The 26,845-nt window shown below is 38.5% G+C and overlaps 1 protein-coding gene across 1 annotated transcript in view; it reads left to right on the forward strand.

Moving 5' to 3' along the window:
* The window catches only part of SLC44A5 (solute carrier family 44 member 5), a 72,020-nt gene that overhangs the window by 10,262 nt on the left and 34,913 nt on the right, over nucleotides 1-26,845 (forward strand). Inside the window, exons 2-4 of the mRNA XM_040073476.2 lie at nucleotides 20,574-20,622; nucleotides 22,014-22,087; nucleotides 23,904-23,988. Of these exons, the coding sequence (XP_039929410.1) occupies nucleotides 20,574-20,622; nucleotides 22,014-22,087; nucleotides 23,904-23,988 (208 nt within the window). The remainder of the gene's footprint in view (nucleotides 1-20,573; nucleotides 20,623-22,013; nucleotides 22,088-23,903; nucleotides 23,989-26,845) is intronic.

Below are 26,845 nucleotides of genomic sequence, written 5' to 3' on the forward strand. Positions count from 1 at the left end.
AGAAAATGACAGAGTATCCCAGAAATAATAGGTCTTAATACCTAATGCAAGCTCTGGTTGGCTTGATGTATTTATTCCTGGTGATGTGCTGTGCCAGACAATTGAAACACTTCTATTCTGGGCATACCAATAGGATGGAATGTGCACTGTGGGACAGTTTCTTGCTAGAATTCTCTAGTGGGTGGGAAGTATTTAAAGAGTGGGGGGGCCAATCCACTACCATTTTGTTGGTGGTGGCGGTGCTGGTGGTTTTTCTTAAGTCTGGAGGATGGCTTTTGTATCTTCTGTGAAGATAACACCGTTGCCTCAGTGTTCCAGCACAAGTTGCTTAAGGAAGTAGGGTTTAGCAAGAGTAGGTTTCCAAATCACAGTGAGGGAAAGGGGGACCATATCTTGGCATAAAATAATGAGCAAACACATAGTTAGAAGTGTTTTTGCAAGACTATAGAGTCACTGGCAAACTGATTTAATTTTCATATTTTCAGATTTTTAGGGCAGTAATTCACAAGTGAAGCAATTTTTAAACTTTTTTTCCTAGCTTGTAGAAAAGCAGGAAGAGAGACTGAGGATAATTATTGGTATGTCTAAAAAAGCCTGAGTTGAAAAGCACTGGCTTCCATCCTTAGAATAAAATAGTAATTTGGAACAGCCTTCTGGCGTGTGAGACTAGAAAGTCAGTCTTCTGTGTCCTAGTATTCCCAGCTTGTCCCATTCAATCTATATTAATCTTTTCAGGTTTTATAGAAGCTTTGGTTAGGTTTAGTGATTGAGAGCTCTCACAAAAGGTACTTTAAGAAGAAAACCATTTGTTAGCCTTCATTTTGCCTATTAATAATAGGAAAATACATGGCTGTGTTTCAGGTAATTTTCCTTCCGTCAAGTTCCTTATTGCATTTCTAAAGCATTCAGGATATATATATATATATATATATATATATATATACTGTCATCTCATTCTGCATTTTACCAGTACATGCTCATTATCTTTAGGCTTCTGTCTTTGTTGTTAGCATTCAGTTTTCATTTCATTAGTGTATTATCCAGAAATCAAAATCAAGTAATAACATATTGTGACTATCTAATTCTTATCTATGCAGTTTCCTACAGTTATAGTTCGACTTAAATGGATTCTGTGGATGGGAGCATACTGTTAGTTCAAAAATGTTTAGGTGCATTAAAGAAATTATTGTTGATGGTTCAGATTGAAGAAACAACTCTTTGTAAGTCATAATATGAATTGTATCTTGAAAACATGCTAGGATTTGAACTTCTTTCAGTGCACACTGTTCTTAATTACAAGATTGCTGTGCTTTAGATTCAAATTTTTGATTCAGAAAAAGATTTTTTGAATAGTTTATTCCATTTTTAGCTGTCAGGATAATCCATGTCCAGTTTTAACTTAAAGCCTTTAGACTGCTTACTAAATACAACTTGTGGTGGACTTGTCTTTAGTGAAGGACGTATGGATAATTTACTGTTTTTCTTGAATACCCGATCAGTCTCATAAACTCTCCTACACTTATGCTACAGTTTGTTCTTCAATTTACCCTTCTGCATCATCTTGTTCCTGTTTCCCTTGGTTACCTGATTGTTTCCACTTCCACTTGTTTTCCCCTCTTTTTTTTATTTTTTCATTCCTTTTTTTTTTCCCCTCAAGGAGATTTTTTTTTTAATTCCACTTAATCATTAATCAAGCCCCATTACTTGCAGTTTAGATGGACATCTGGTATTGTGTCTTTTAAGCTGAAGAGCAAATATTGCTATTGCTGCATTGACAGGGAAAGACGTCTGGGAAGCTGAAAACATTTACGTTCTAAAATATTTGATCAGTCCTATTTTAATACCTGACCAAACAAAAAACCATCACCAAACAAAAAAAACCCCTACAATCCTGCCGTCCTGGAAGCAGCACTCATTGAAAAAAAAGGAATACTGCTATTGCACAGACCACATATTTTCTTAGCAATTACGTTAAGTCTTGTTTAGGTGGCTGGGGAATCTGAATAGGCAAACATTCAGAAGAGCTCTACTGCTGTAAAAAATCTCAACAGAGTGGTTCCTGTATGAGGATGTTCTCGCTAAGAGGCCAAGGAAAGCCCTGAATAAGTTGTGTGGTGGGTGTTTGGGGTGTTTTGTGGTTTTTTTTTTTTTTTTTTTTTTTTTTTTTTTTTTTTTTTTTTTTTTTTTTTTTTTTTTTTTCCTGAGAGCTCTTTAACATAAAATCAGTACTCTGAGATTGGCAAGTGTATCTGTCAACCAGTCCTATTTTCTTCTTGGCTTACTGACAGAGATCTCACCTTTTAAATTACCGTCCCTGCGGTCTGCTTGTAACGGGATCCCATAAGTCTACTTCTTTGCATTTTTTTTGCCCCTAGTTCAGTTTAGAGATCTGTCTCTTCACCTTAGATGAGCCCATACTGGGTTACTGGAGTACAGAAAACCTTCCAGAAAATAGTAAAAGGGCGTTAAAAAAACTTCCGATACTTATCTTTGGTATCAGTTTCTCTAGCATAAGGTCTGCTGCTTAAAACATGAGAGAAATGGAAGATTTCTTGCTATTTTCAGTGCATATGTTTGCAGCTTTTCTTGGAATTTCTGTAGTAATTGTCACTCAAATTTAGGTTCCTCTTTAAGACCTCCATCTGTCTTATGAAAAAACAACTAAGATACAATTTAGAAGCAGTAGTGAAAGATGAAATTTCTGAACCATTATTTCAGACTAGTTCAAATCTCATTCGACTTACAGGAAAGACTTAACCTGGCCCTTTCCTGTGGAACCCATAGAGATACCTGTCCTTTTAATTGAGCGAGTTAAAAAGGATTTGCAAGATTTAGCATCTGAACTTTCAAATTCATAATGCTGAATTATTCCCAGGAAAGGAATGTCAATCAAAGTAAGTATTTTTCTTCTTATGACATAAACAGTCCTATTTTTGACATTTCTTTTATTAATCTCTCTGTGAACACAGGGTTGTTTCTACAAAACATCTCTTTTTTCACATTAGTTTCTGGTTACCTTACATAATTTACAATATTGTTGGAATGTAGATTTCACTTTTCACAGTTATTTTCTGTGATGGGTTCCCAAACAGATTGACTCTTGACTGGAAAAATATTTTAGGGGGCATGAAGAGCTGATTTTGTTTTATTGGGCAGTGGTGCAGTGTAAATGGCACAAATTCAGAGGAGACTAGACAAATGCTACAGCTCACTGAGATATTTAATTAGTGCTGTGCATTCTAAGGTATAGAAAACAGATTGAGTATACAGTAGTCCCTTTATATGATTGGTCTTTATGTATCTTCTTAGGTAGCCTTTTGATTTTGGACCAGCTCTTCACATTAAAAATGTACAAAACATTTTTATCTCTAAGGGTGAACAGAATGGAAACCTGTCATACAGGAGCAGTCCTGTTTCATATATGGCAGCAGAATGGTAATAAAATGTGGTTAAAAAGAGAAGGGAGAATAATTTGAGATTCAGGATGGAAAATTACTTAAGAATGTGAACTAGGAAATTAGGGTTGAAGGACATTGACAGAACAGAAAGAAACAGATTACAGGACCTGGAATATTGGAAGTCACAGATAATGGAAATAACGCTTATGAATCCTTGAACATGTTCTACTTATTTTTTAGCCAGAAGTATTCCATGAAGATCTCCCTATCATGAAGGCATTGGTCTCTTAGCAGAACAGTCACTTCTGCTCAACTGGAAAGGAAGTATGTAGCCTGCTAGCTAAATATAGGTAACAAAAAGTGTTATTATGCAATAACATGTGTTAAGATCTTGCATTTTAGAGTCACAGTGAAGAAAATCCTTCCAATTAAAATTTATACGTGTGTATGCTCACAGATCACACATGGAAACAAACAGTAGGTGAAATACAATTGTTGCAAAATTGCTAGTTAATAGTTTGGGGTGTTTTAGCTTCTCCAGAGATTTGGAATATTTAGTGAGTGCTGATGATAAATTCACGTATTTTGCATTTATACATAATATAGTATAGATATTATGGTTTTCTACTCACTTTCCATTCTTTAAAGAGATGAGTGGATTAACAGAGTGTAGAAAAAGTAGGGTACAAGCATGCACTGTGGAATCTTCTCTCTACACACTGATGCTTCAGTTTTGCAATACCTTTTGTTTGCATCAACCAGAGGTTCACCCAAATGAATATGTTGTGATGGCTCATCAGAGAAAGCTAATTCGGATTGCACACCATAACATTTCTGTTGATGTGCAATTCCCTCAAGGTCTCAAGAGCTGAGATTAGGTGTCCTGTGGTAATGCCTTCTGTAGGCTCAGTCATAGCTTAAGCACAGTATCTGAAGTCCATAAAAAGAATGTTGTGACCTGCACTGGCTCCAAGTACATGTGTCCTGAAGGCACTTGCTTAGAATACCATTGGGAAAGACAGAGTAGAATTCTTCATGGCACCAATAGCAGAGTTACTAGCCACAGAAATATAAATTGTTGTAAATTCCACTGTTATAAATTCCATGTAGCAAAGTATGTTTGCAGCACCTTCATAGCTGAATGTTAAACTTACATGCTTTCAGTCTACCTCTTTGGTATCCGTGTACTAGCAACTAGCTTCATACATTGCAGAGAAAAGTTTAAGTAACTTGGGTGTTAATGTGTAACACTTTAAAAAATGCAGTTTTGCTGGGGACATGTAACAATAACAGCAATAATAACAATGTATTAGTTGTTTAGTATTAGTGTAATAGTTCTTGACTATCCTTTCCAGTGCCAGATAACTCTAAAAAAAAACAGAACAAAACTGGAGTCTGGAGTTGATTCAGCAATAAAATTGTAATGCTCAAGGCTCAATTTTCAAAATTTACTTTGTTTCCAGTTCCTAGGATTTCACCGTTTTCACAGTATATTACAACCTCGTCACATATAAGAGCAGAAACTAATTTCCAGTTATAATGTACGTGATTATTAATATTTACCAAATATAAGACATCCATTTCTAGGAATGAGATCGAGATTAATCCAGAGATTAACTTTTGGCATCTGGGGCTAATATTAAGCATTTTTGGCTGAGATAATAGTATCAGAACTTCCAGTCAGGAAGTTCTTATATACATTATGATTTTATTGCTTACTGTTATTCTCAGAATGTTGAGGTACATCTGCAGTGCATAGAGCTGAGTCTAGGACTGTAAAATGCTCAGGTTTTGTGACTTTTTGTAAGAAGATGAGACTTGTTCTACTTCTGAGACCAAGAAGGAATTTTCTGATTTTTCATTGAAGTAAACCAAATTCTTATTCATATGGCTTCCACTTCTCATATTATTTTTCACAACTCTCTTAAAAGCTTTCTTGGTGTTGCTAAGATTAATAGGTATTCTGAGAATCACTCCAAGTCCCCCAAATCATATTTTGTCTCCTATATTGGTCTTGTTTTGACTTGTCTTTGAAATGTTTCTTCTACACCAGTTACTTGTCAGTCTGTTAAATATTCACATGTTAAACATTCACATTAAGTGTTCATACCCACAGAGGGCTGTGATTCTCTTCTTCCTTTCTCCCTCTCCCTCCAGCAGCTGGAATACATTTTTCGTGTCGCTTGTGTATAACGGGTATGTCCCTATTCTGGAGCTGCTGCAAAGTCTGTAAGAATATCTCCTTCCCCTTAGAAAAAAGTGAGGGTCTGATGCAGCATTTGCATTTAACCAAATACCCAGCTTTTGGATCCTGAACGCTTGTTAAGATGGCCTATGGCCCATTCCTATAATGAAGCAGATATTGGTCTGGGTTATTGATGAGTACCCTTTCTTTTGAACAACAGGGAGCATTGTAGAAATGGTCCCAGAGTTTATCTTTCATGATCCTGTCTTCATTAATTCCACACATAGCTGATATGCATCTAATGATTCATATACGGGTTTTAGTCCTATAATAATTTCAGTCTAGAGGGACATTCAGGACTGTTATTTATGCCACTGTGTCTGTGGATTTGCATCTAGGATTATACTTTTCAGATGTTTTGCTCTAAATTGATATACCACAGCAATAGAAGACAAGTTCCAAATTACCGATCACAGACTGGAAAATCTTCAAACTAGTTATAACAAACCTAGTCTTATACAATGAGCATATAGTGTATTTTGCTGTTGAAATGGAGGGGGAATCTGAGCCAGTTCTGTGTTTTAGACACTAACTTGACAACTGCTTCTGCAGAAACAGATTGTTTCCTAGAATGACTTTCCTCATAATGCACAGTGCTTGGTGTAGTAGCATTGCAAGTCAGTCTGTGTACAGATTTAGGGGTCACTGTATATCAGTTTTTACAGATATCTAGCTAACATGAATGTTGGGGATTAGGAGTTTTTTGTTTGTTTGGGTTTTTATTGTTTTGTTTTGGCTTTTGTTTGTTTGTTTTTTATTTTTTTTTTAAATTGGGTTTTTTTCCCTATAGAATTTCCCCCCCCTTAAGTTGCTAAGAGACTAAGTACTGATGCTTAGAGGGTGCTTGACCCACACAAAAGAAGTAGCCGAGGGAGGGGGAAGATCACATAAGTTTGGGGGAGGGAAAAGGACAGGTCTGGGGGAGCTGAGGGTTCTTCCTGCTCTCGGCAGAGGATGATCAGGCTGCTGCTTGCTGCGGGAAGAGTCCACTGTCAATACAAAGTCCGGTCCTGGGAATTCTATCACCTGCTCGTGTGCCCAGGAATTCTAGGCTCCTTTGCCTGCTCTGCTGGAACAGGGCCAGCCCTGTCCAGCTGTCGCGGCTTCTTCAGCACTGCTCATTGCGCCGGGACACCCCCCTCTGCCTGCCGGGACATCCTGCAGTCTCAGCCACCAGCCCTGGAGTTTCCACCGTTCCAGCTTAGTGCTCTCGGAGTCCCAAGAGATGAGACTGCCCCGGGCTTTGTGAAACAAAGCCCCTCGAGGTTCCTAGTTCTGTTTATTATTAATGCTATAGTTGTTGTTTGTTTGCCTTGTTATACTTACTGGTAAAGAACTGTTATTCTTTTCCCCATAGCTCTGCCTGAAAAGCCTTTTTAATCTTCTAAATTATAATAACTTGGAAGGAAGGGATTGGAATTCCCCATTCCTAGAGAGGCCCCGCCCCTCACTAGCAGATCCCCGTCTTTCAAACCAAGACAGTGAAATTTTCCAGGCTTAGTCCTCTTATATCCAAAATTATTCAGTTTTGAGATCACCATTCGAATCATAATTTCTTTGTTGTAACACCTAATAAGGAAATGTATGCAGACCTTGTTTTCTGCATTAGCGTGTAACAATCTCTCATTAATTGCATATGTTGGAAATGCCAACAAGTTCCTTTGAGGAATAAAAACCTGTAATTAGTACTGGATTATTTATTTGCTAACAGTCCTAGGAATCAAACCTGACTCAAAGGATGCAGACCAACCTAGCATAATATGTTGTTCCTTTAGAAGCCTATAGAAACAGCAAACATCAGTAGTCACAGTCCTCTTCTTTTGTCTAAGCACACATTTGGCTTTGTGTAAAGTCAAGCTTCTTATTCCAGAGTATTTTTTTTAATGAAGACTAAACAGAGAGTACAGTGGAAGTCTTTTTTTTATTAATAAATGAAAGAACTTGGAATAAAGGGTGACTTCTGACCCATTCTAAGCAACTGTGTTTGCTCAAATAAATTCTTTAATTACATCTGCCTGTATTATAACTTTGAGAATATATTCATTGTTCCAGACACAGAGCCATTGTTAACACTACTAAGGCTACAGAGCACATCCTACAGTAAGTGGCAGAAATCTCAGAAATGAAGGCAAAATAAATGAAAAAAATGTGCCTGCCTGTTCAAATACTGGATATAATAAACATAGTCTTACAAACTCTTAATTGTCTTTGGGTATCTAATGGTTCAGAAACAAACAGGGAGAGCTGGTGCCTTGTTCATTATACCAGACACTATACTGTACAGAGACTGTACAGAAAGATAGGCATTCATAATAATGCATCTTATGTACAACGTTTAATAAACATACATTTTAACCTCTGTTAAAGCAGCAATAGTCATGACTCACCATATCCCCATCTGAATGGTTTTATTTTTGTATTCTAATATCATACTGAATACTCGTAACCAAGTGCAACAGTTGGTCACGCATTTGGGTAGCGAGACTTTCAGTGAAACTGTGGGTGCTTGGTTCAAACAAATCACTTTGTAAAGGCAAAATAAGACATTTTCTAGCTTTGGAAATGCCTTGAACTATCAACGTGTCATATGTTAAATTGTCCAGCTTTATGCAGTGCATTTTACCAGACATTGCTCTGCAGACATGATCTGTTGGTATTCAGCAATGTTTGGGTGAAACAACCCTTCAGGCTGTTGTGGAGGGTGTTCTTTTAGAAACCGTGTTTTACTAATGTTAAATGCGCTTGAAGTTCTGTTACATTGTTCTTAAATAAAAATTAATTAATCACTCTCTATGTAATCATCCTGCTACCAGATCAAGGTTTGTCTTGGAAGCTAGGCCACGAGTGCTGGGGTTGGGCTAGCAGGCACGGCCTGTTGGGTGGTGCTCAGCGAGGCCAGCAGGTCCGAGCGAGCCCGGGGCTGCGCTAGCCTGCGGCCGGGAAGCAGAGCTGGCGCTGGGCCGGTGCGGCGGGCAGGGCAGAGCACGACAAGGGGCCGTGTGGGCTGAGTAGGGTCGGATGCCTCCGTGGCATCGGGCAGGAGAGCGAAAGCGGCCTGGGCTGTGCCTGGCGAGGGCCTCCCAAAGGGGGTCGGCCCTGGCTGAGGCCTCCTCGCAGCGCTGCTCCGGAGCCTCTCCAGAGACGACTAAGCGAGGATGTCCCGTGGCCGTGCTGAACCCAGGCCTGAGGCAGAGCTGAGAGCTCACAGGGCTTGGCACTAGCACTTCTCTCACTCAGGTGTGCACCAAAAGGGGATGCCTGAGGCATAGACCTGAACTAGGGCAGAAATGTCTTGCTCTGCTTCCGGTTTTTCAATCTCTCTAAGCAAAAGAATGGTTTTATTTCAGATACGGAGTGCAAGAAGAATAGTGTCAACACCCACAGAAAATGTGTTGCAACCGCTTGTCATACAATAATGACATCCAAGGACTTGTTAAAGAAACTGATTAAAATTTTACTGATTCTCTAAGCTATGCAGAGATAGAAGATTCTGGATGGTTTTCTGTCTTCTTCAGTAATCAGCTGTCATAGCTGGGTTTGGTTCTCATGCCAGATTCTCATAGACTGTAGGGTTAAGAGTTTCTGAAAGCTGTGCATTTGATTACTAGAGACAATTTTTCCAGAAACTGTGCTATTTTTTAAGACCATACTTCATAGATTTGTGTCCCCTTTTCCCTCAGGATAAAGGGCTGTGGGAGTGGATATTTGTATATTCTGCTGAAAAACAAAGGGTGAGAGACAGTAGTTTCTTGAGTGAATCAGGATATCTGGCTTACAATTTAATTTTTTTTTTTTTTAATAATTTCTTAATGTTATTTTTAAAAGCAGAACTTTATGTGTATACTTCTTTTACAGAATTCTCTCATGTAATTTCTCTGGTTTTGGACTGACCTATACTACAAAGTTCTTATTCAAATCCTTTAAATTCACTACATAAGTTCTAAATGGAAGCTTCTAAATAGGTTGTAACCATTGTTTTCTAGTAGATACTTGTTAATATAAAATTACTAGGAAATAAAAGACAATTTAAAATTATTATTTGTTTTTAGTTCTTAATGGAAAATTATGACAAAACTATGAATTGTATACATTTTGGAGTAATTAATCATGTAGGACCAAGAGTTCATCTTACAGAAAATGATAGTAATTATCAAAGGTCAGAATCCATGAGATGTAATAATTTTGTGGAATTTGAACCTTGTGCTAAAGGCTTAGTGATACAAATTTTGTTAGTCACAAAAATTAATTGTGAAAGGATATTAATAGTCTGCTTTCCCCTTAACAATAAATCACAACTTGTTCTGGAGCTAAAGCTTATCTTACTTATTTTACACCTACCATTTGATTTTGGTATCAGACTAATTTAATTGTCTAATAGTAATGATGGGGGTTTGTTGCTGCTGAATGAAAAACCAGAAGACAAGCTAGAGGACTGGGCAATCACCAACCTTATGAAGTCTGACAAGGGCAAGTTCCAGATTCTGCACCTGGGATGAGCAACCCTGGATGTAATCCTGGATGTATGGACAGACTGGGGAATGAAATCCTGAAAAGTAGTGCTGTGGAAAGTGTCCTGGGATCCTGGTTGACAGAAAATTGAAGTATGAGTCAGCAGTGCCCTGGAGCCAGGGGGGCCAACTGTGCCTGGGACACATCAGGCCCAGCGTCACCACCAGCTGGGCAAGGGAAGGGATTGTACCACTCTGCCCTCCAGAGGTCAGCCTCACCTTGAGTATTGCGTGTTTTGGTCACCACACTATGAGAAAGATACTAAGCTCTTAGAGAGCATCCAAAGAAGGGCATCAGAGATAGTGAAGGGCCTTGAGGGGAAGCTGTATGAAGGGCCACTGAGGTAATTTGGTCTGTTCAGCCTGGAAAAGAGGAGACTGAGGGGAGATTTCATTGTGGTCTATAACTTCCTCTTGAGGGGAGGAGGATGGGCAGACACTGGTCTCTTCTCTCTGGTATGCAGTGACAGGACCTGAGGGAATGGCCTGAAGTTGTGTTAGGGGAGGTTTAGGAGGGATATTAGGAAAAGGTTCTTTCCTGAGGGTGGTTGAGTGCTGGAACAGGCTCCTCAGGGAAGTGGTCACAGCACCAAACCTGACAGAGTACAAGAAACATTTGGACAATACTCTCGGGCACGTGATATGACTCTTGGGGATGATGCTTTACAGTGCTGGGTGTTGGACTCGATGGTCTTTGAGGGTCCCTTCCAATTCAGTACATTCTGTAATTGTGTAAAAATTATGTTCAAATTCCTATGTTTACCTGCAGGAATACAGTTCCTCTTAAAAGTGGGGTCCTAATTGTGAAAGTGAACTCACCAGTTTCTGAATGTGCTCAGCAGGCACTTCCTGTGCATGTCTACATCAGCAACAGGGTAGTGCACATCAGGCATAGAGTCTCTGAGACATGAAGAACCGTAACGGGAGATAAAACAGAGGTAATTGTTTTTAAATTTTGGATGCCTGATTCATTGTCTTCAAGGCATAAGCTGCATTTTTAAATGTCTAAAAAGGCCATGCAGGAAAAAGGGGAGAGAAAGGATAGAACCTTTCCTCAGTATTCCTAGAATTGTCTAAGTAATACTGACTGAAAACTTTTGGAATTATGGAACTTGAAGCATGGCAGCTAAGTTCATTTTATATTGGACATTGTACCAGCACGTTACATTAGGATGATGTCTAGCTTTCAAAAAAAAAAAAAAAAAAAAAAAAAAAAAAAAAAAAAACAAAAAAAAAAAAACCTCATTAAACAATTACAAGCAACCATTGGTTTAATACACAGCTATTACAAAAGGCCTGCTATACAGAGAAAGACAGATCTTCAAAATTATGCATTGCAGTCAAGGCTCTGATTACTGCAGTTTCAATGTTTTTTGTGAATTAGACACTAGATTATTCAAAGTTTGTGTGTCTAACTGTTCTCTTGCTTCCAAAGTAATTGAATGCATTTGTACAAATAAAATAGTGGCAGATAGATGATATACATAAAGTCCAGAATAATCCAGCTCTTGTTTCATCCACCTGGCATTTTTATATGTGTATAGTTGCACTTTTTTCCCCAATAGCAACAGTGCTGTGTTGTGATTATTAATGGTAGATGCTGAAGATAACACCCTCCCTCTGAGATTATGAAAGTGCTGTTTCAATGATTTATAGAAAGGTCTTGGTATGGTATCTGCATGCAGCATTTTACTGCATAAGAATAACTAGAAAATGTTGCAATGATATGTAAAGGTGTAAAGTTTTGGGGTTAGAGACTCTGCTAGGAGAAAAAAAAATAAATTTCTGCCATTTGTCATTTTAGATCAGCTAGGGCAAAACAGCCTACAAACAGAAAACTGTCATTTTCTGATCCTGGTTAAGAGGCATCTGATTATTTCAAAACATTCCTTTTTCTGGGTAAAGCATCATCAAAGCTGTATTTTAGGTGCTGTTTTTTCTAAAGCATGAGAGTGTGTTCCAAGACCAAGAGCCCTTTCTAGCTGGATTAATACATCAAAATGTTTTGCAATATTTAACAAAAGAGTTACATCAAACATAGCTAACAAAGAGAACTTGCTTTGTTCTAGAGTTCACCCAGTCTCCTGGGCCTAACCTCACTTAGAAAAAAATGTCTTGCAGGATAGTTGAGTTTGCAGAGAAGTACTCTTCCCACGCATCATACCATTTCAGAAGTATCTTGGTAGCTGTAACTTTGCTTGGATATTCCATGAAACTCGTTGCTGCAACAGTCCCAGAACAAGAATAAGAAATGGAAGCTGGGGGAAAAAAAGGACAATTTCAGCTCCAAAGAAGAATTTGGGGGAACAGCTAATACGCACATTGAAATGGAAACCATAATGAAGCTCTGTATGTGACCCAAACTACTGGGAACATTTTGTTTATTCTTCAGACATCTGTAAAACTTTCACTAGGTGCTTTTGATTGCATGGCAGAATTGCAGTTCAGTAATAATTTGCTTGTAATACATTAACTCTATAAATTTTCAGTCCCCTTTCTGAGGGTAATTGTTTGACAACTAGTATATTCCAATACCTGCCTAACAGCCTGTGCTGTCACTATTATTAGGAGAATGTTAAATGTGGAGCCTTGACATTTGATTATATCATGCTGGTGATGTTTTGTCTAGTATTACGTAAACATGGACAACACGTTAATTGTACAGTTGCCATCAGGAAAACATCTTGCATAAACTTTGGACTGATAGTTGCCTGGGAGTATGATGTATTCTCATTCACTTTGTCTTGTGGCTATGACATGGAGTACATCATACTTTTTCAGCTACATGACTGCAATGATAATAATTTCATTCTTATAGTTTGATTTAGTGTTTGTTTTTTTAACCACAGTAGGAAAAAACCATCAGCCTTCTCCACTGAACTGTCATTGACCTCAGGATTCCTAGGCAATTCGCTTTATGTAGTGTGCATGCCCTGGACTTCTTGGGAAGCAAAGGAGTCTGAATGATCGGTAAAACTAAATAGTACATAGTAGTTTGGTCTGCTTCTAACCTTAAACCCTTGCCTTACACTGTGTTGTGTTTTTTACTCCCTCTTCCTTTATTCTGTCCTTTGGTAAGACTTGCAGCAGAGGCACTTGGTTTGTGAGTAGTGCTGAATGCCCTCAGCTTCCCTCTAAGTCACCGACTGTCACTTTTGAAACTTGGACTAAGCGTGGGTGGAAACTGACTTGTACGTTGAGATTTCTGTCTTTGCAGCTTTGTGAAGAAAAGGACAGTAAGGTGATGAGGTGACTTGTTTGTCTCATCTACCACTCCTCTTCCCTCTCTTCCCTCTTCACTCTTCCATTTTTCCAAGTCATGAGCCAGTATCAATAGTATAGTGACATTTCAGAAACTTATGCTGGCATATAAAAGATATTTCAAAGGCAGCTACAATTTAGTATGATTTATTACACAGGAGAGGAATCATAAGTGTGTTTTTATTATAATTGCAATTTATGTGTGCATGATTGTACAAAACAAAGTGACACAGAGTCTCCAGACAGGTGCAAAGGAAAGATGCTTTATTTCAAAAACCAGGCCTTTTTAAGCAGTTAGCCCATTATTGGTTACGTAGTTTAAAAACATAACAAACATAATTCGACCAACCACTATAAACCTCGATGTGAACATGTAATGGTTATATAACTTGTTTTTCTACCTCCAATTCAGCTGAGTCACTTTTCCATGGTCCTTTTCTGCTTAGCTGAAGTAGCAGGCCTGAACCATGATTTTACAAGGGTGACAAGACCCTTATTTTATAAGGTTTTACCTATATGCAACGCATGATCTCAAAACTGAGTTATACCTGAATCTTTCAAAGAGGAAAAAAACCCCAGCATACTGGTAAATTAGGTACAAGACTTACAGAAAGAATTGTTTTTGTATTAATGTCAACCTTTTGACTTAATAGACTGCTTCAACACATGTGTGTCTTACAGTAATAATGTATTATTTTACATTATTAGGATTATTAGGCTGTGTCTGCTTAAGAAATATTGCATATGGCTTAAAATGTACCTTAAGTTTGCCTAAAAAAATCTTCTAAGTAAAATTAGACTACTACTAAACAGCAGTGCATTTCAAACATTTATTTGGATTCTTTGCAAAATTAAGACAGTAAACCTTGAAAAATTTAGGTTTTTATATATGTTTAAAAAGTTTCTCCTTCTGAAAGGGATAGATCAGTTGTGCAGGAACTTGTGTTGGGAATTTTTAATAATCCTACCGAGAACAGATGGGCAGAAGCATCAAAATCTTAATGTGATTTTTTTTTACAGAAACATAACTGCAATGAACCTCTTTCAGTCCTGCTACACCCCGTGCATTTGCTAGCAGCCTAATTCTTTGTCATGTGCACTTGGATCTTTGAGCATTCAATTAGCAGCTTGAGTACAAGGAGGCCTTATTGTTGCTGAGGCCTTTTCTAGCAATACTTTGAATTACTTGAACAAACTGATGTGCTCCAGTAGAGGGGAGCAACACCTACACATGCAGGTCCAGCGGCTTGCTAATAAAGCCTCTATTTTCTTAAAAAGCTGTACCTACTCTAGTCTCTGGTACATGTAATTGTTGACCAAAGACCAGGGAAGAAACCTGAAGAAACTAATGGTTATCAAACTAGAAATAGCATTTTATTGGAGTTGAGTAATATATTGTGGACCAAATGCATGTTAGTTAGTGTGCATTTTTGCTTAGCACTGTCTGTTCACTGCCTTCTGTTCCTTTACTATATTGAGATTTAGTGAAGCAGCCTTTCAGAGAGGTGCAAACTTGAGTGGGAGCACAGTAAAGTCAGTCATTTGGCCTCACTGCATTTCTTTTTTATTTCTGTCTGCCTAAGAATTACAGGAGGTCTTGGGAGGTAGTTAAGTACGAGGGTTCAGTCAACAGTTAATATTTTACAGATCAGTCTACATCTTCAACATATTACTTTTACCTTGGTTGCCTGATACTGGTTACACTAAATATCTAATATGGTAAACATTAGAACATTGCTGCTGAGTTCTGTAATAACAAAATGGGCTTTGACTTCATATCACAGGCATCATTGGTTAAATGTCATATGGGATTATTCTTCTTTGTCATTGCGTACTATGCAGTGACAGGGCTGACTTAAAAATGTTGGTTTTGTTGTTCCAGCACGTAGTTCAGTCTTGTCTTGTACATTATCGTAGGAATGCATATGCAAGTGTGCACATTTCTCCTTGCAGAATTCTACAATTGTTACTTTTTAATCATATTCCACAGGGAAAGGAAATATATATATACACACCACATATAGATTTTGTTCCTTTGTGGCTTCAAAGCAGAGATGCCTCAGACTTTCAGATTCACATATTGAGTATAATGCCTTGTACTTCCTTTCAGTATAAAAACATTACAGTATCAATGTAACAATGCTGAGACCTCCCAGTGCTACCTCTTCTGTTATGCACTTTTGTGCTGTGCAGAAATACAAAAACTGCATTCTAGTAAGAAAATAATTTAGTAAATTATGACTACTTCTACACATAGATTTCCACTTGACCAGATTGGAAATTTGGTACACGGAAGACAGTTTACATTTTAGACTTACATGACTTGAACTTTGTGGTGCTAATCATATGTATAGAGGAGGAAAGATGTGGCCACCTGTTGTAAAGACTATTTACTGTCACAGTAGCACAGGCTACAGAAATGTAGCCAACAGTGTTATACCTTATTTTCAGTTAGCAAATCATCAGAATTTTTTTTTGGGGGGGGGGGTTGTATTTGGTTCCATATGTTTATTTCACGAATGGTATTCAGGTGCAGCCATTTCCCTTTCTGCATGTATAGCGTAAGTTAATACAAGCTGATAAGAGTCATTCCTCTTTGTACAGACTGGCTTGGGTAGGTGGAGAAGGGACTGAGTGATAACTTTCTATTCAGAGAAAGGCCTGCCTACTTTGTGAATTTCTGTTCTGGTTGGAGAAATCCTTGACAATCAGCTTTATTTTTAAATCTATTTAAACAGTATTTTTGTGTATCTCTGCTTGCTAGGGAAAGTGGGATAGCTAGCAACACAGAAGTACACAGTCAGTATCTCACACAGACAGCTTGCTCAAGTGATCCAGGTACAGTAACATGGATAGAGATGAAGAAAACTACTACGGAAAACATGGTAAATTACTTGCTTTCTTGGAACAATTCAAAACACCTAATCTAAATCTCACATATTTCAACTGTGTTCTTTTAGTTGACTTAAATGGGCTTGGATTCAGATTCAAATGGTTTTCTGTAACTTCTTCAATTATTGGCAGTGTTCTACTTTTTTCCGGCACATCATTTGCTAGTTTATTTAAATTGCATGTCAAAGGAAAATTTTACATGTGTTTATAGTCGATTTTTATTTTAAGTAAGTAATTTAGAGTTGTTTTTTTAAAATTATTACAGTGGTAAAGTGTAACAATTAACTTCATATACTGTTCGGAGTCAAAATTCATAAATATCTTGTGAGTTGTTTCTTGAAATTATATTTTATTTCAACATACACAAGTTCCATATTGTAAGGCAGCCTTTGAAATAGATCTGTCTTGTCTGGAAAGAACAAATATAATCCCAGTTTTTAACCTTAGTGAAAGGTGTCACTCCCCCCTCATCACTGCTTTCTTCCTTCTGCCTACCAAACTCCTAAAGCTTGGAATTTGCTTTCTAAATACATTTGGGCTTTTGTAGCTGGGGAAGTGGTTTGCTTTTACCAGGAGCTATGTAGATGCTAGAAACATAAATAATTCCCACCTCACCCCCCTCCCCCCCCCAAATCTTCTGAATTTTAAACAATAGTAGTAATTAAGTAGGGAATTTGAATTTAATGTAGAATTAAGTTAGAAAAATTAGATTAAACAAATAGCATTTTTCTTTTCTCTGTTGTTCCATGAAACTGATCACAGTTGTGATCAGCTGTAATACGTGTTTCAGGGATCCAACTACTTCTGACAGTGAATTCTAGTGTATTTTGGCTTTAGAATGTTGTTACCATTTCTTACCATATACTGTAATGAATTTATACCAAGAGCTTAGTGACAGAGGAGGCAGTTTGAGCCATGTTGTCTTACACCATGCCACCATAAGCATACAGACTGCTGGTGTAAAAGACAGTTCTTGGAAGGAGTTTGCAGTACCACAATAATTTTACAGCTTTTAGTGGCTGTTACTATTTCACAGCTTCTGTCTTCTTGCTTGTTGAAGATGAGAGTCTCCATTTAAATTAAAGCTCCCTTTCTTAGTGCTTTGTTTTTATCCTCTTATTTATTAGATCCATTTGGCTGTCTGTGTGCTGAGATGTTACCTTTTCCTCTTCTCTTCCCAAGTGGTATTTGTGTAATCCTTTCTTGAAAACTTAGGGTGATGAAAATTCCAGTATATGTTTCAGCATATAACTGTGTCCTAAAAGATTTCCTAATGCCTAATTTAAACTGTCCTTGCTGCAAATGAAGTTAGCTTATCTAACTGGTAGAGGAAACAGAACTGCTGATCATTGTCAATTTTGTATGGTGATTGAAGACTATTTTGTGCTCCTTTGCTTAATCACAGGCATTGAAGTTGCATTCATTTACTGCTTTCTGTAAACCTCCTAGTATCTTCTTTTCAACAAGTCTCTCTACTTTCTCCAGTTTGTATCTTCTGAAATTCTAGTGCCGTGATCTAGAAATAGTTATTTGTCTGAGGCCTCACATGTCCCCAAGCACAAGGAACAGTGACTTTTTCAGTCATACTCGTCCATCTTGAAAAAGTGGTGGTTTTTTTGCAGGCATTGCTTGACTGACTCATTCTCTTTCTGTACTGTGCTGTAATCCTTTAGGATTCTTCTCAACAGTGTTTTTGAAATCAATTGTTCTGTATGAATTTCTGAATAGAGTTTGTCTTTATAACTTGTGCTACTTTACAAAAATCACTTTGAAATGTTATCAAAATCCTTTTTGATAAATGCTTGTCTCCAGAAGTATTTTAACACTTGCCACCTGCACAGTTTCAAAGTGTTCATTATACTTAATTTTTCTAATTTTTAAGGAAAACATTGAATAGCTTTGGAGAATAGGCTTCTTCAGTAGTGGGATTGAGCTAACTCCTAAAATTCAAGAGTGAGGACCTGAAGTCTTAATGGGTGATCAGTAAAAATGTTTGCCCATAGAAGCAAATAGACTGTTAGAAAGAATTGTTAGGAATGGACTGAAGTCAGATAGGAAGAGTCATTATAGAGTTATATAAATCACATCCAGTATTTGTGGTGAATATCCTGTGCCATTCTGGCCCCCTCCTTTTCTACTGCTCTGTCGCAGCAGTGTAAAAGGTAAGAAAAGGAACATATGCATGACCAAAACTATGAAATGGCTTATGTACAAGAAACATTTGAGCAGACCAGGACATTTGAGTATGATAATTTGTAACATTCTTGGTAGCATAACATGCTGCCATGTTAATACAGTACAGTTATGGACTGATTGCAAGCTTAAAACAGATAAAAGGAGGTAGTGCTTCAATGCTTGATTAACCTGTAGTACTCTGTGATGTAGGGCATTGCAGATTGTTAAAGTATATGCAAGGCAAACAGAGAGTCCTTGAATCTCAATTTTTCAATGAATGAAAAAGAAATTCACTCCCAGCTATTAAATGCAACGTCAGTACTTTTAATTAAGAAAAATGCAGTTGCAAATCTCTGTAATATCAGTGTTGGGGAAATACTACAGTGTTTGCCTTGGTGTTGCATTCCTCCTCACATATGGCCCCTTATAAGATTCAGGGTGTGGGTTCAGTGGATTTTTTTGTGTGATTGGATGTGGCCATTCTTATGTGCTCAGCAGGTCCCGTATGAGCAATGAGCAGAGGTTCAACTTCAGTGTGATTTAAACCAGAACTTGTCTATAGGGCATGATGTTGTATGCAGTTTTGTCCTGGCAGCACATTATTTTGTAGTAGAAATATTTATTTTGTAGAAATTTCTGTTCAAAAAGGTTCATTCAATATACAGGTGTTGGTCCAGCATTAGGTATTGTGTATAGTATGTTTGCTTTCCTGACCACGTATCAAAGCATAGTTTCCTCCACTCTGCAGTACTGTGCTCATACATCACTTCTCCAAAGTTTTAGTTTTTCATTCTCCTCTGTATTCAGATATTTTTGTTGCAGGAGCTTGCTGAGGTGGATCTGAATGCCTCAGATGAAGGGCAAATAGGATTTTACTAACTGCTGTGTTTATTGTACTGGTCTGTGTGTATTTTGATAAGGCTTTTCTGATACAAACCAAGAACAAAGTCTGGCATTTAATAAGCAAACTCTGCTTTTGAGAAGTCCCTGAATTGTTCTCTAATTGGCAAAATAAGTATTTTTCTTTGGGGCCCAGGGGAGGAAATTTAGGCTGATAGCACCATGTAGTACCAGGGATATTCAGGAGAGGAGATCCTTAAGAAAGCAGAGAAAAAGCACCCTGAAGAAGTAATTTGTATTGTATCTTTGACATTTGAATGAAGAAGTAATTTTTCATTGCACAGAGTTTTGTTCAGCAAATCTTCATAATTACTGAACTTTGTAAAGAAAAAGTCCCATAAAGCTGCATAGCTAGCTTCAAAAGGAAAAATGCAAATTCTGATCTGCTGGATAGAAAACTGCTTGTTTCTCTTCATACAGTGCCTCAAAACTTGAACATTTGAATTTTACCATATTTTTTTGTTACTCTTTAGCAAGATCATCCTTTAATTTCTCTTATTCAGGTTCACCTTGGAAGCACAGGTTGGTGGGCTAGTATTTGGTAGGTTTTTAGTATAGCTTTTTTATGTATAGAGTAAATCAGTTGGAACTGGGCTAAACAGGGTAGCCACATGAAAAACAGATTGCCCATTGCTGTGGATGCCCCAGCCCTTGCAGTGTTCAAAGCCAGGTTGGATGGGGCTCTGCGCAACCTGCTCTAGGAGGAGGTGTCCCTGCCCATGGCAGGAGGTATTGGGACTAGTTTATATTTAAAGTCCCTTGTAACTCTTTAACATTCTATGATTCTAGAGAAAAAGCAGAAGCATATAGCCTGTAACTGCAGAGAGGTAGGTTCATTTACTCACTGTCAGACACACTTAGCCTGTGACTGAGAGACATTTTTCTCTCAAATATATTATGAACCTGTGCATAGGTGTAGTCATAGGATATATGTTAAAGGTAATTTATCATGTGGTAAATGTGAGGGCCTCAATGTTTTTAAGTTAGAAGAAAAAAGCTTTAATCTCATATACAAAACCTAGGTAATTTTATTGGTGAATTACTGGTATTGCCCGTATGAAATGATTTTAACAAAACTGATTAAATAGGAATATATGGAAGATGCTCTTCAAAGGCTGGTGTTAACATCCCCCTCTGGACAGATTTTATTTTCAATAAGGACATGTTTTTTATACTGTTTTACTTTAAATGCAGGTGAACCAAGGAAATTTGACCCGAAGTTCAGAGGACCTATTCATAACAGGTAAATATCATAACCCATTCTGTTAAATTCTTTTGGTGAACAGGGTTTAAAAAAAAGTGTTAGAAAAACTTGTGAATTTGATTCTGTAAGTCTCCTAAATCCAGACCACCATCTTTACTACCCTTGAGGACAGATAATTACTGGGGAGTATTAAGCTGTGTTGTCTTAAGTCCTTTTATTTTGAATGCTGATTCTGTGTGCCTTGCATTGACTAGTATCTGCTGTCTAATGTGCAGTAGTTCTGATATACCTCTTTGTGACAGAGCCTCCTACCAGAACAATCTGGCTTGCCTTCACTTTGTTTTATGAAATGCAGATGAAAGCATGTTACCACTTAGAAGGTTCATTAGTTTACAAGCAGAGTGAAATTGCTCAGAAAGCATCTAAGGAAATCAGAAAATCATTAAGGTTAAAAGATATCTCCAAGATCATCACGTCCAACTTTTAATCATGGGCAATTTTTCAGTGTTTTTCCAGATGTAGCGAGCTAAGTTCAAAACTAGCATTTATTGTCCATACTGAGAAGAATAAATTAGAGAACCACACCTTATTTCAGTTTTATCTTTCTCAGGAGAAAATTGATGACAGAGAAGAACGCTGCAGAATTTGTCATACTATCACTTGAATGCACTGTTCTTGTCTATGCAGGATGCCTTTCTTGCTTTCTTCCTTTCTGAAATCCAATTATTTAAGAAACAAATAGAAATACTTGTTTAGGGACTTCATCCTAATTTGTGAAATATCTTTGTGATACTGCCAGTGTATCAGGCCAAGCTTGAGCAGTCTCAGAACTGCTTCTGAATGGAGGCTAGGAAAATGAGAAGCATTATTTTAGCATTGCTTCCTCAATTTTGAGAAGTTGTCCTATCTTAGGTTACTGTCATATTGACCCTGCATCCTGTACCACCTTGGCCTCACCAAAAGTTTATTTCAGTGAGATGATAAAACTGTTCCTCTCTAGAGAAGCGTCCACACTTGGAAACACACTTCAAGTTCTCCAGCTGTTTAAAAAATCTGCTCTCTTCATCTCTTTTATGTTAAAAATGTTTCTCTGTAAGAGGAAACATAGATTGGAAAACAGAAAGAATGGGAGAGGCTAAAAATGAATTCTGAGGCAGATGTCCTGTAGTATGTCTTGTCACTTATATAATCACTTCTATGATAAGCAATCTCATGGATTCAGTGAAAAAAGCATATGCATATGCATTTATTTGCTGGTCTTGCTGCAAAAACAGGACCTTACACCTCAAACATGAGTTTGTGACTAAAACTTCTGCAAAGTGCTGGTGCAGATATCTTATTCAGATGTTAAAATACCCTATGACAATCAGTGGTTTTGAAGGGTCATGTTAAACACCTTATTTTTAAAAAGTGTTTCTTCTTGCCCCTAGGCACTGCACAGACGTTATTTGCTGTGTGATCTTCATAGTTGTCATTCTGGGTTACATTGCATTAGGAGTTGTGGGTAAGTAAACAGAGATATAGTAATGCATTTTCATATAGACAGGAAGCAGCTTTGTGAATGTTAGAATTTTTAATTGAAATGTCTCTTTTGCTTGTATTTTTGCAAAGCTTTCCAATCAATAAGTAATTCCTTTAAATTATGAATTAACATTCAGTATCTATTGTAATTCAAAGAATAAGAGACTGGGTAAGGGTGAAAGGGACCACAGTGGGTCACCTGGTCCAACATCCTTGCTCAGAAGGGTCATCTCAGAGTGCATGGCACAGGATTACATCCAGATGGCTCTGTAATATCCCGTGTGAATGAGACTCCACACTCTCTCTGGGCAATCTGTTTAAGTAGGCAATCACTGCACAGGGAAGTTCTTCCTCATGTTTGGGTGGAACTTCCTGGGCTCAGTCCCTTACTGTTCCTCTGGTGCCACTGCTGGGGCCCCAGAGCAGAGCCTGGTTCGTGCTCTGCCCCCTCTCTGCAGACGCTGACAGACTGAGGGCCTGAGACAGACAGGGGCTGAGGGCCCCTCTCAGCTGGGGCTCCTCTCCAGGCTGAACAGCCCCAGCTGCCTCAGCCTTTCCTGGGCATGGAGATGCTCCAGGCTCTTCCTCAGCTCTGCAGCCTCTGCAGAGTCCTGATGAGCCCAGAGTGGGACACAGCACTCCAGATGTGCTTCACAGGGCTGAGCAGAGGGGCAGGATCACCTCCCTGACCTGCTGGAAATGCTCTTCCTGAAGCACCTCTTTGCCCCCAGCACAAACTGCTGGCTCAGGGAAAGCTTGTTGTCCCCCAGGGCCCCGAGGTCTTTCTCTAAAGCGCTGCTTTCCTTCAGGTAATTAGGGAGAAGTTCAAAGCCACGTGTTTACTGATTAAAAATTTAAAAAAAAAAACCAAAAAACAAAACCACTTAAAATTAATTGTGTTCAAAAAAATGACATGGTTTGATAAGTTTGGAATCATAAAGTAACTGTAATAGAAAATTTCAGGCAGCAGAAGTTGGAGGAAAACAAGCTTGGGTTAAGAGCAGCCCCGAGGAAAAAGAATAGGCAATGCTGATTGATGAGGTTTGGGCACGAGCCAGGCATGTACACTTGCAACCTAGAAAGCCAAATGTATCCTGGGCTGTGTTGAAAGAAGTGTGGTCAGCAGGTCGAAGGACCCTGCCCCTCTGCTCTGCTCTTGTCAGATCCCATCTGCACTCCTGCATCCAGCTCTGAGGCCTCCAGCACAGGAAGGACATTGACATGTTGGAGTGAGTCCAGAGAAGAAATGCTCTGAGGACTGAAGCACCACTGCTGTGGAGGCAGGCTGACAAATTGGGGTTGTTCAGTGTGCAGAAGGGAAGACTCTGGGGAGACCTTAGAACCCCTTCCAGTGCCTAAATGGTTTTCAAGAGAGCTGGAGAGGGACTTTGCATAAGGACATGGAGTGACAGGACAAGGGAAAATGGCTTCTAAACTGACAAAGGGCAGAGTTAGGTTGGAGATTAGGAAGAAATTGTTCCCTGTGAGGTTGGGGAAGCCCTGGCACAGGTTGCCCAGAGCAGTTGTGGTTGCCCCATCCCTGGGAGTGTTCAAGGTCAGACTGGAGGGGGCTTAGAGCGTTGGATTTCTTTCTTACAGATTAACCCATATTTTAGTACAGTTTACTGTGCTTTGCATTTTCATTTTTCATTAGGAAGTCTACTAATCAGTACTCTTCAGTGTTGATCAACAAAGTATAAAATGGTACTTTAGAAGTTATACATTTTCATGCTAGCTAGTTTTAATCATTAACTGCGAATACCTGACTAAAATCCTAAGAGATATTGTATATTTTGCAGCTTGGGTGCACGGGGACCCCAGGAAAGTGATTTATCCAACAGACAGCTATGGGCAGTTCTGTGGTCAGAGAGATACCCTCAATGAGTGAGTACTAAATCCATTCATATACCTTTATTACTCATGCACTGTGAATAAGATGTGAGGTTTCAAATCTCTCTGTCAAAGTGACAGTGACACTCTTACTGCATTTATTCCAAATAAGGCTCAGAAATATATTAGTTTTCCAGTGAAAATCCAGTGCAAATTACTGTAATGCAGTTGTTTGTGTAATTTAGAGAATATTTTTTGTAAGGTATCAATATAACTTAAAGATTGTGTCAGCAGTTGCATAGAAAGTGATTAGCTGGCACAGCTTCTAACTGCCAAGTTTGGGTAATTCATAACCTGTGGAGTAATTCTTCATCCACCTTGGGATAAGAGTAGTCTTAAGGCATTGTAGCCTGGTCTACAGTTTTTCTCAACGTGCACCAAGTAACAGGAAAGTGTGCAGTGAAAAGCTCTTCTTTCTTTTCTGGTCCTTATCCAGCGCTGGTAGAGAGAAGAGTGAGTAGTCTGGAAGACTAGCAACTGTAACCACATCCTCCTTGGATAAACAGGAGGTAAATAGAGCCAAATGGCTCTATTTACTTACCTGTTTTTCAGTCGTTTTAGATTTTGAATTGTAAGAGTTAAATTAGTTGATATCAACAGAGTACTTACACATGAAAATAGCTGCTCAGGGAAGAAAGATGTTGCATCAATGTTTTCTCTGAAAATCTAAGTAGTTTATGAAACAGAATTATTTAAAAGGTTTGCTTTTTCTCTCACTGTCTTCCCTTTCAAAAGGTAAGTTTTAGGCATGCTTTATGCCCTTGTCACTGTCAAGAAGCTGGATGCTATGCTAGTGTTTGATAACAACTCTTTGCTGCTCCTTTCTTTCCTGATTTAGTTTTCTGTGTTGGCCTACAGCTGGTCTGTAGGCCTCACAGCTATAAGTAATTCCAACTTTATAACCGAAAGGTTTATTATATAATTACCTTGATTATGTAATTCGACCAGTAAGGCCCGTTGGAGAGCAGGCCCAGGCTGTTGGGGGTTCAGGCTGCTATTGGCTGGTTGGCCGGGTGGCAGCTGGCTCAGCCAATGAGGATTGACTGCACGTGCCTTCTGATCTATATAAGGAGAAGCGATCCCAGTGAGGGGGGCTGTTGCACGGTCGGCTTGTGTGTCGCTTTCCTGCCTCTGGCGCAGCATTGGGGTGGGCTTCTGCTGAGTTATTAAAGAAAATATGGGTACTGATCTAGTATCGATACCCAACTGAGACGGACAAAAACTCTCTAGCAGTTTAAAGTTAGAAAGTGTATGTTTATTACAGCGCCGGACAGTGTGCGGGATAGCTCCCAAATTCACACTGCAATTTACAGAGTGATTACAGAGTCCTTTTATTTACAAAAGTATTGAATATCCAAACCACAAATGCATATTCATAACCCTGGTACATCCCATTCCCCGCTTTGTATGGTAATTAGCTCAAAAGCTATTAAGCATGTGTAGTTTGTTCTTTGAAAGGGGTCGGTGGTCCTTTTCATGGGGAGGGGTCCCCAAAATGAGGAAGCAAAGAAGTCTTCCTCGTTCTGACCTTTCAACCTTTTCAATGCAAATGTGATAAACGAACCATCGGTAGGACTCCCATTTCATGTCTTCGTGACCGTTCAATGAGTTTCTGGGCAGAGGAGGCGTACAATTGTCTTATGTTCCTAAAAGCTATTCATCAGTTTCTATATGCTTCATTATAAACACAGCTAACTAAACAAAGTTGACAAGTAATCAGTTTTTCTAATATGGAAGAGTGATCCCAAACCAAATTTCTCTTAGTTAATTACTAACTTTTAATTTCAGCAAAGCCTACCTATCTACTTTAATTAATTTCAGCAAAGCTTATCTCTAACTAAAATCATAACCCCTCTAAAAATCCTTAATTCTCTCAAGTTTATGTCTCACTGCAAAAAAAAAGTGAGGAACCTAGTGTACAAAGGGTAGTTCGGAAAGGGAGGAGCAGGAGAGAGAGACTGGAACAGAAGTAGGGCTAGGGCTATATATCCTCTCAAGTTTTTTTTTTACTGGGAAACAGGCTAGTAAAAGAAAAGCGGTTCCACCCTTTGACTACTCTTCACAGCAATTGTTGGAGACTCAAACTTCCTGAAGAGGAAAAAATGTGGGAAATCTAGATGCTGAGAATTTTGGACTCTCTGTGCTAACGGGCACAGAACTTCAGGGAAGCATTGCATTTGACCTGCAGCCTTAAAACAGGCTTCCAAAAAGGAGTTGATAGTACTATGATCATAGGGATGTAGCTTAGTATTGTGTGATCTCACAGGGTGAAAAACTTAGATTTAGGATTTTAGTGTATGGTGATATATGGGAACCAAAATAGAAAATTTGGGGTATGGATTAGTTGTCTTTTTTACACCTTCTTCTTCCTTCTTCTTCACGAACCTGGGTGGTTTTCTGTAATTAGGTGAAAGAAGTCCACGTTGCGGGTTTCAAGTGATCATAATTAGATTAAAAGTATAAATAATATAGATGTCAACTGTTTATTAGATAATTAAGACTTAAATAGCCTTAAATAGGCACCATTTTAGGCTCACTTTTTCAACTTCTTAGAGCTCACATCTCATAAGTTTATAATAAATAAAGATAATAAACTTCAGAGTGAGACTGTAAAAACAACATCTCCTAAGCTTTATTCACCTTGACCTTGAAGCAAGAAAGAGCCTAAAACTCCAACATATGGTGTGAGGAGAAAAAGTTGTAGTGGTGTGTGTTCCCCTCACTGCACCCCTTCTCTGCTCCCCACCTTGTTGCCAATTTCTCCTTGTCCCCTCTGTCACCAGTAGGAAGTATTGGACAAATGGCTTTGGGAGTCTCAGACACACAGCTTCAATATCCTATGTGATGTGGA

The sequence above is a fragment of the Hirundo rustica genome, chromosome 9 (assembly GCF_015227805.2).
Source record: "Hirundo rustica isolate bHirRus1 chromosome 9, bHirRus1.pri.v3, whole genome shotgun sequence".
Lineage (NCBI taxonomy): Eukaryota > Metazoa > Chordata > Aves > Passeriformes > Hirundinidae > Hirundo > Hirundo rustica.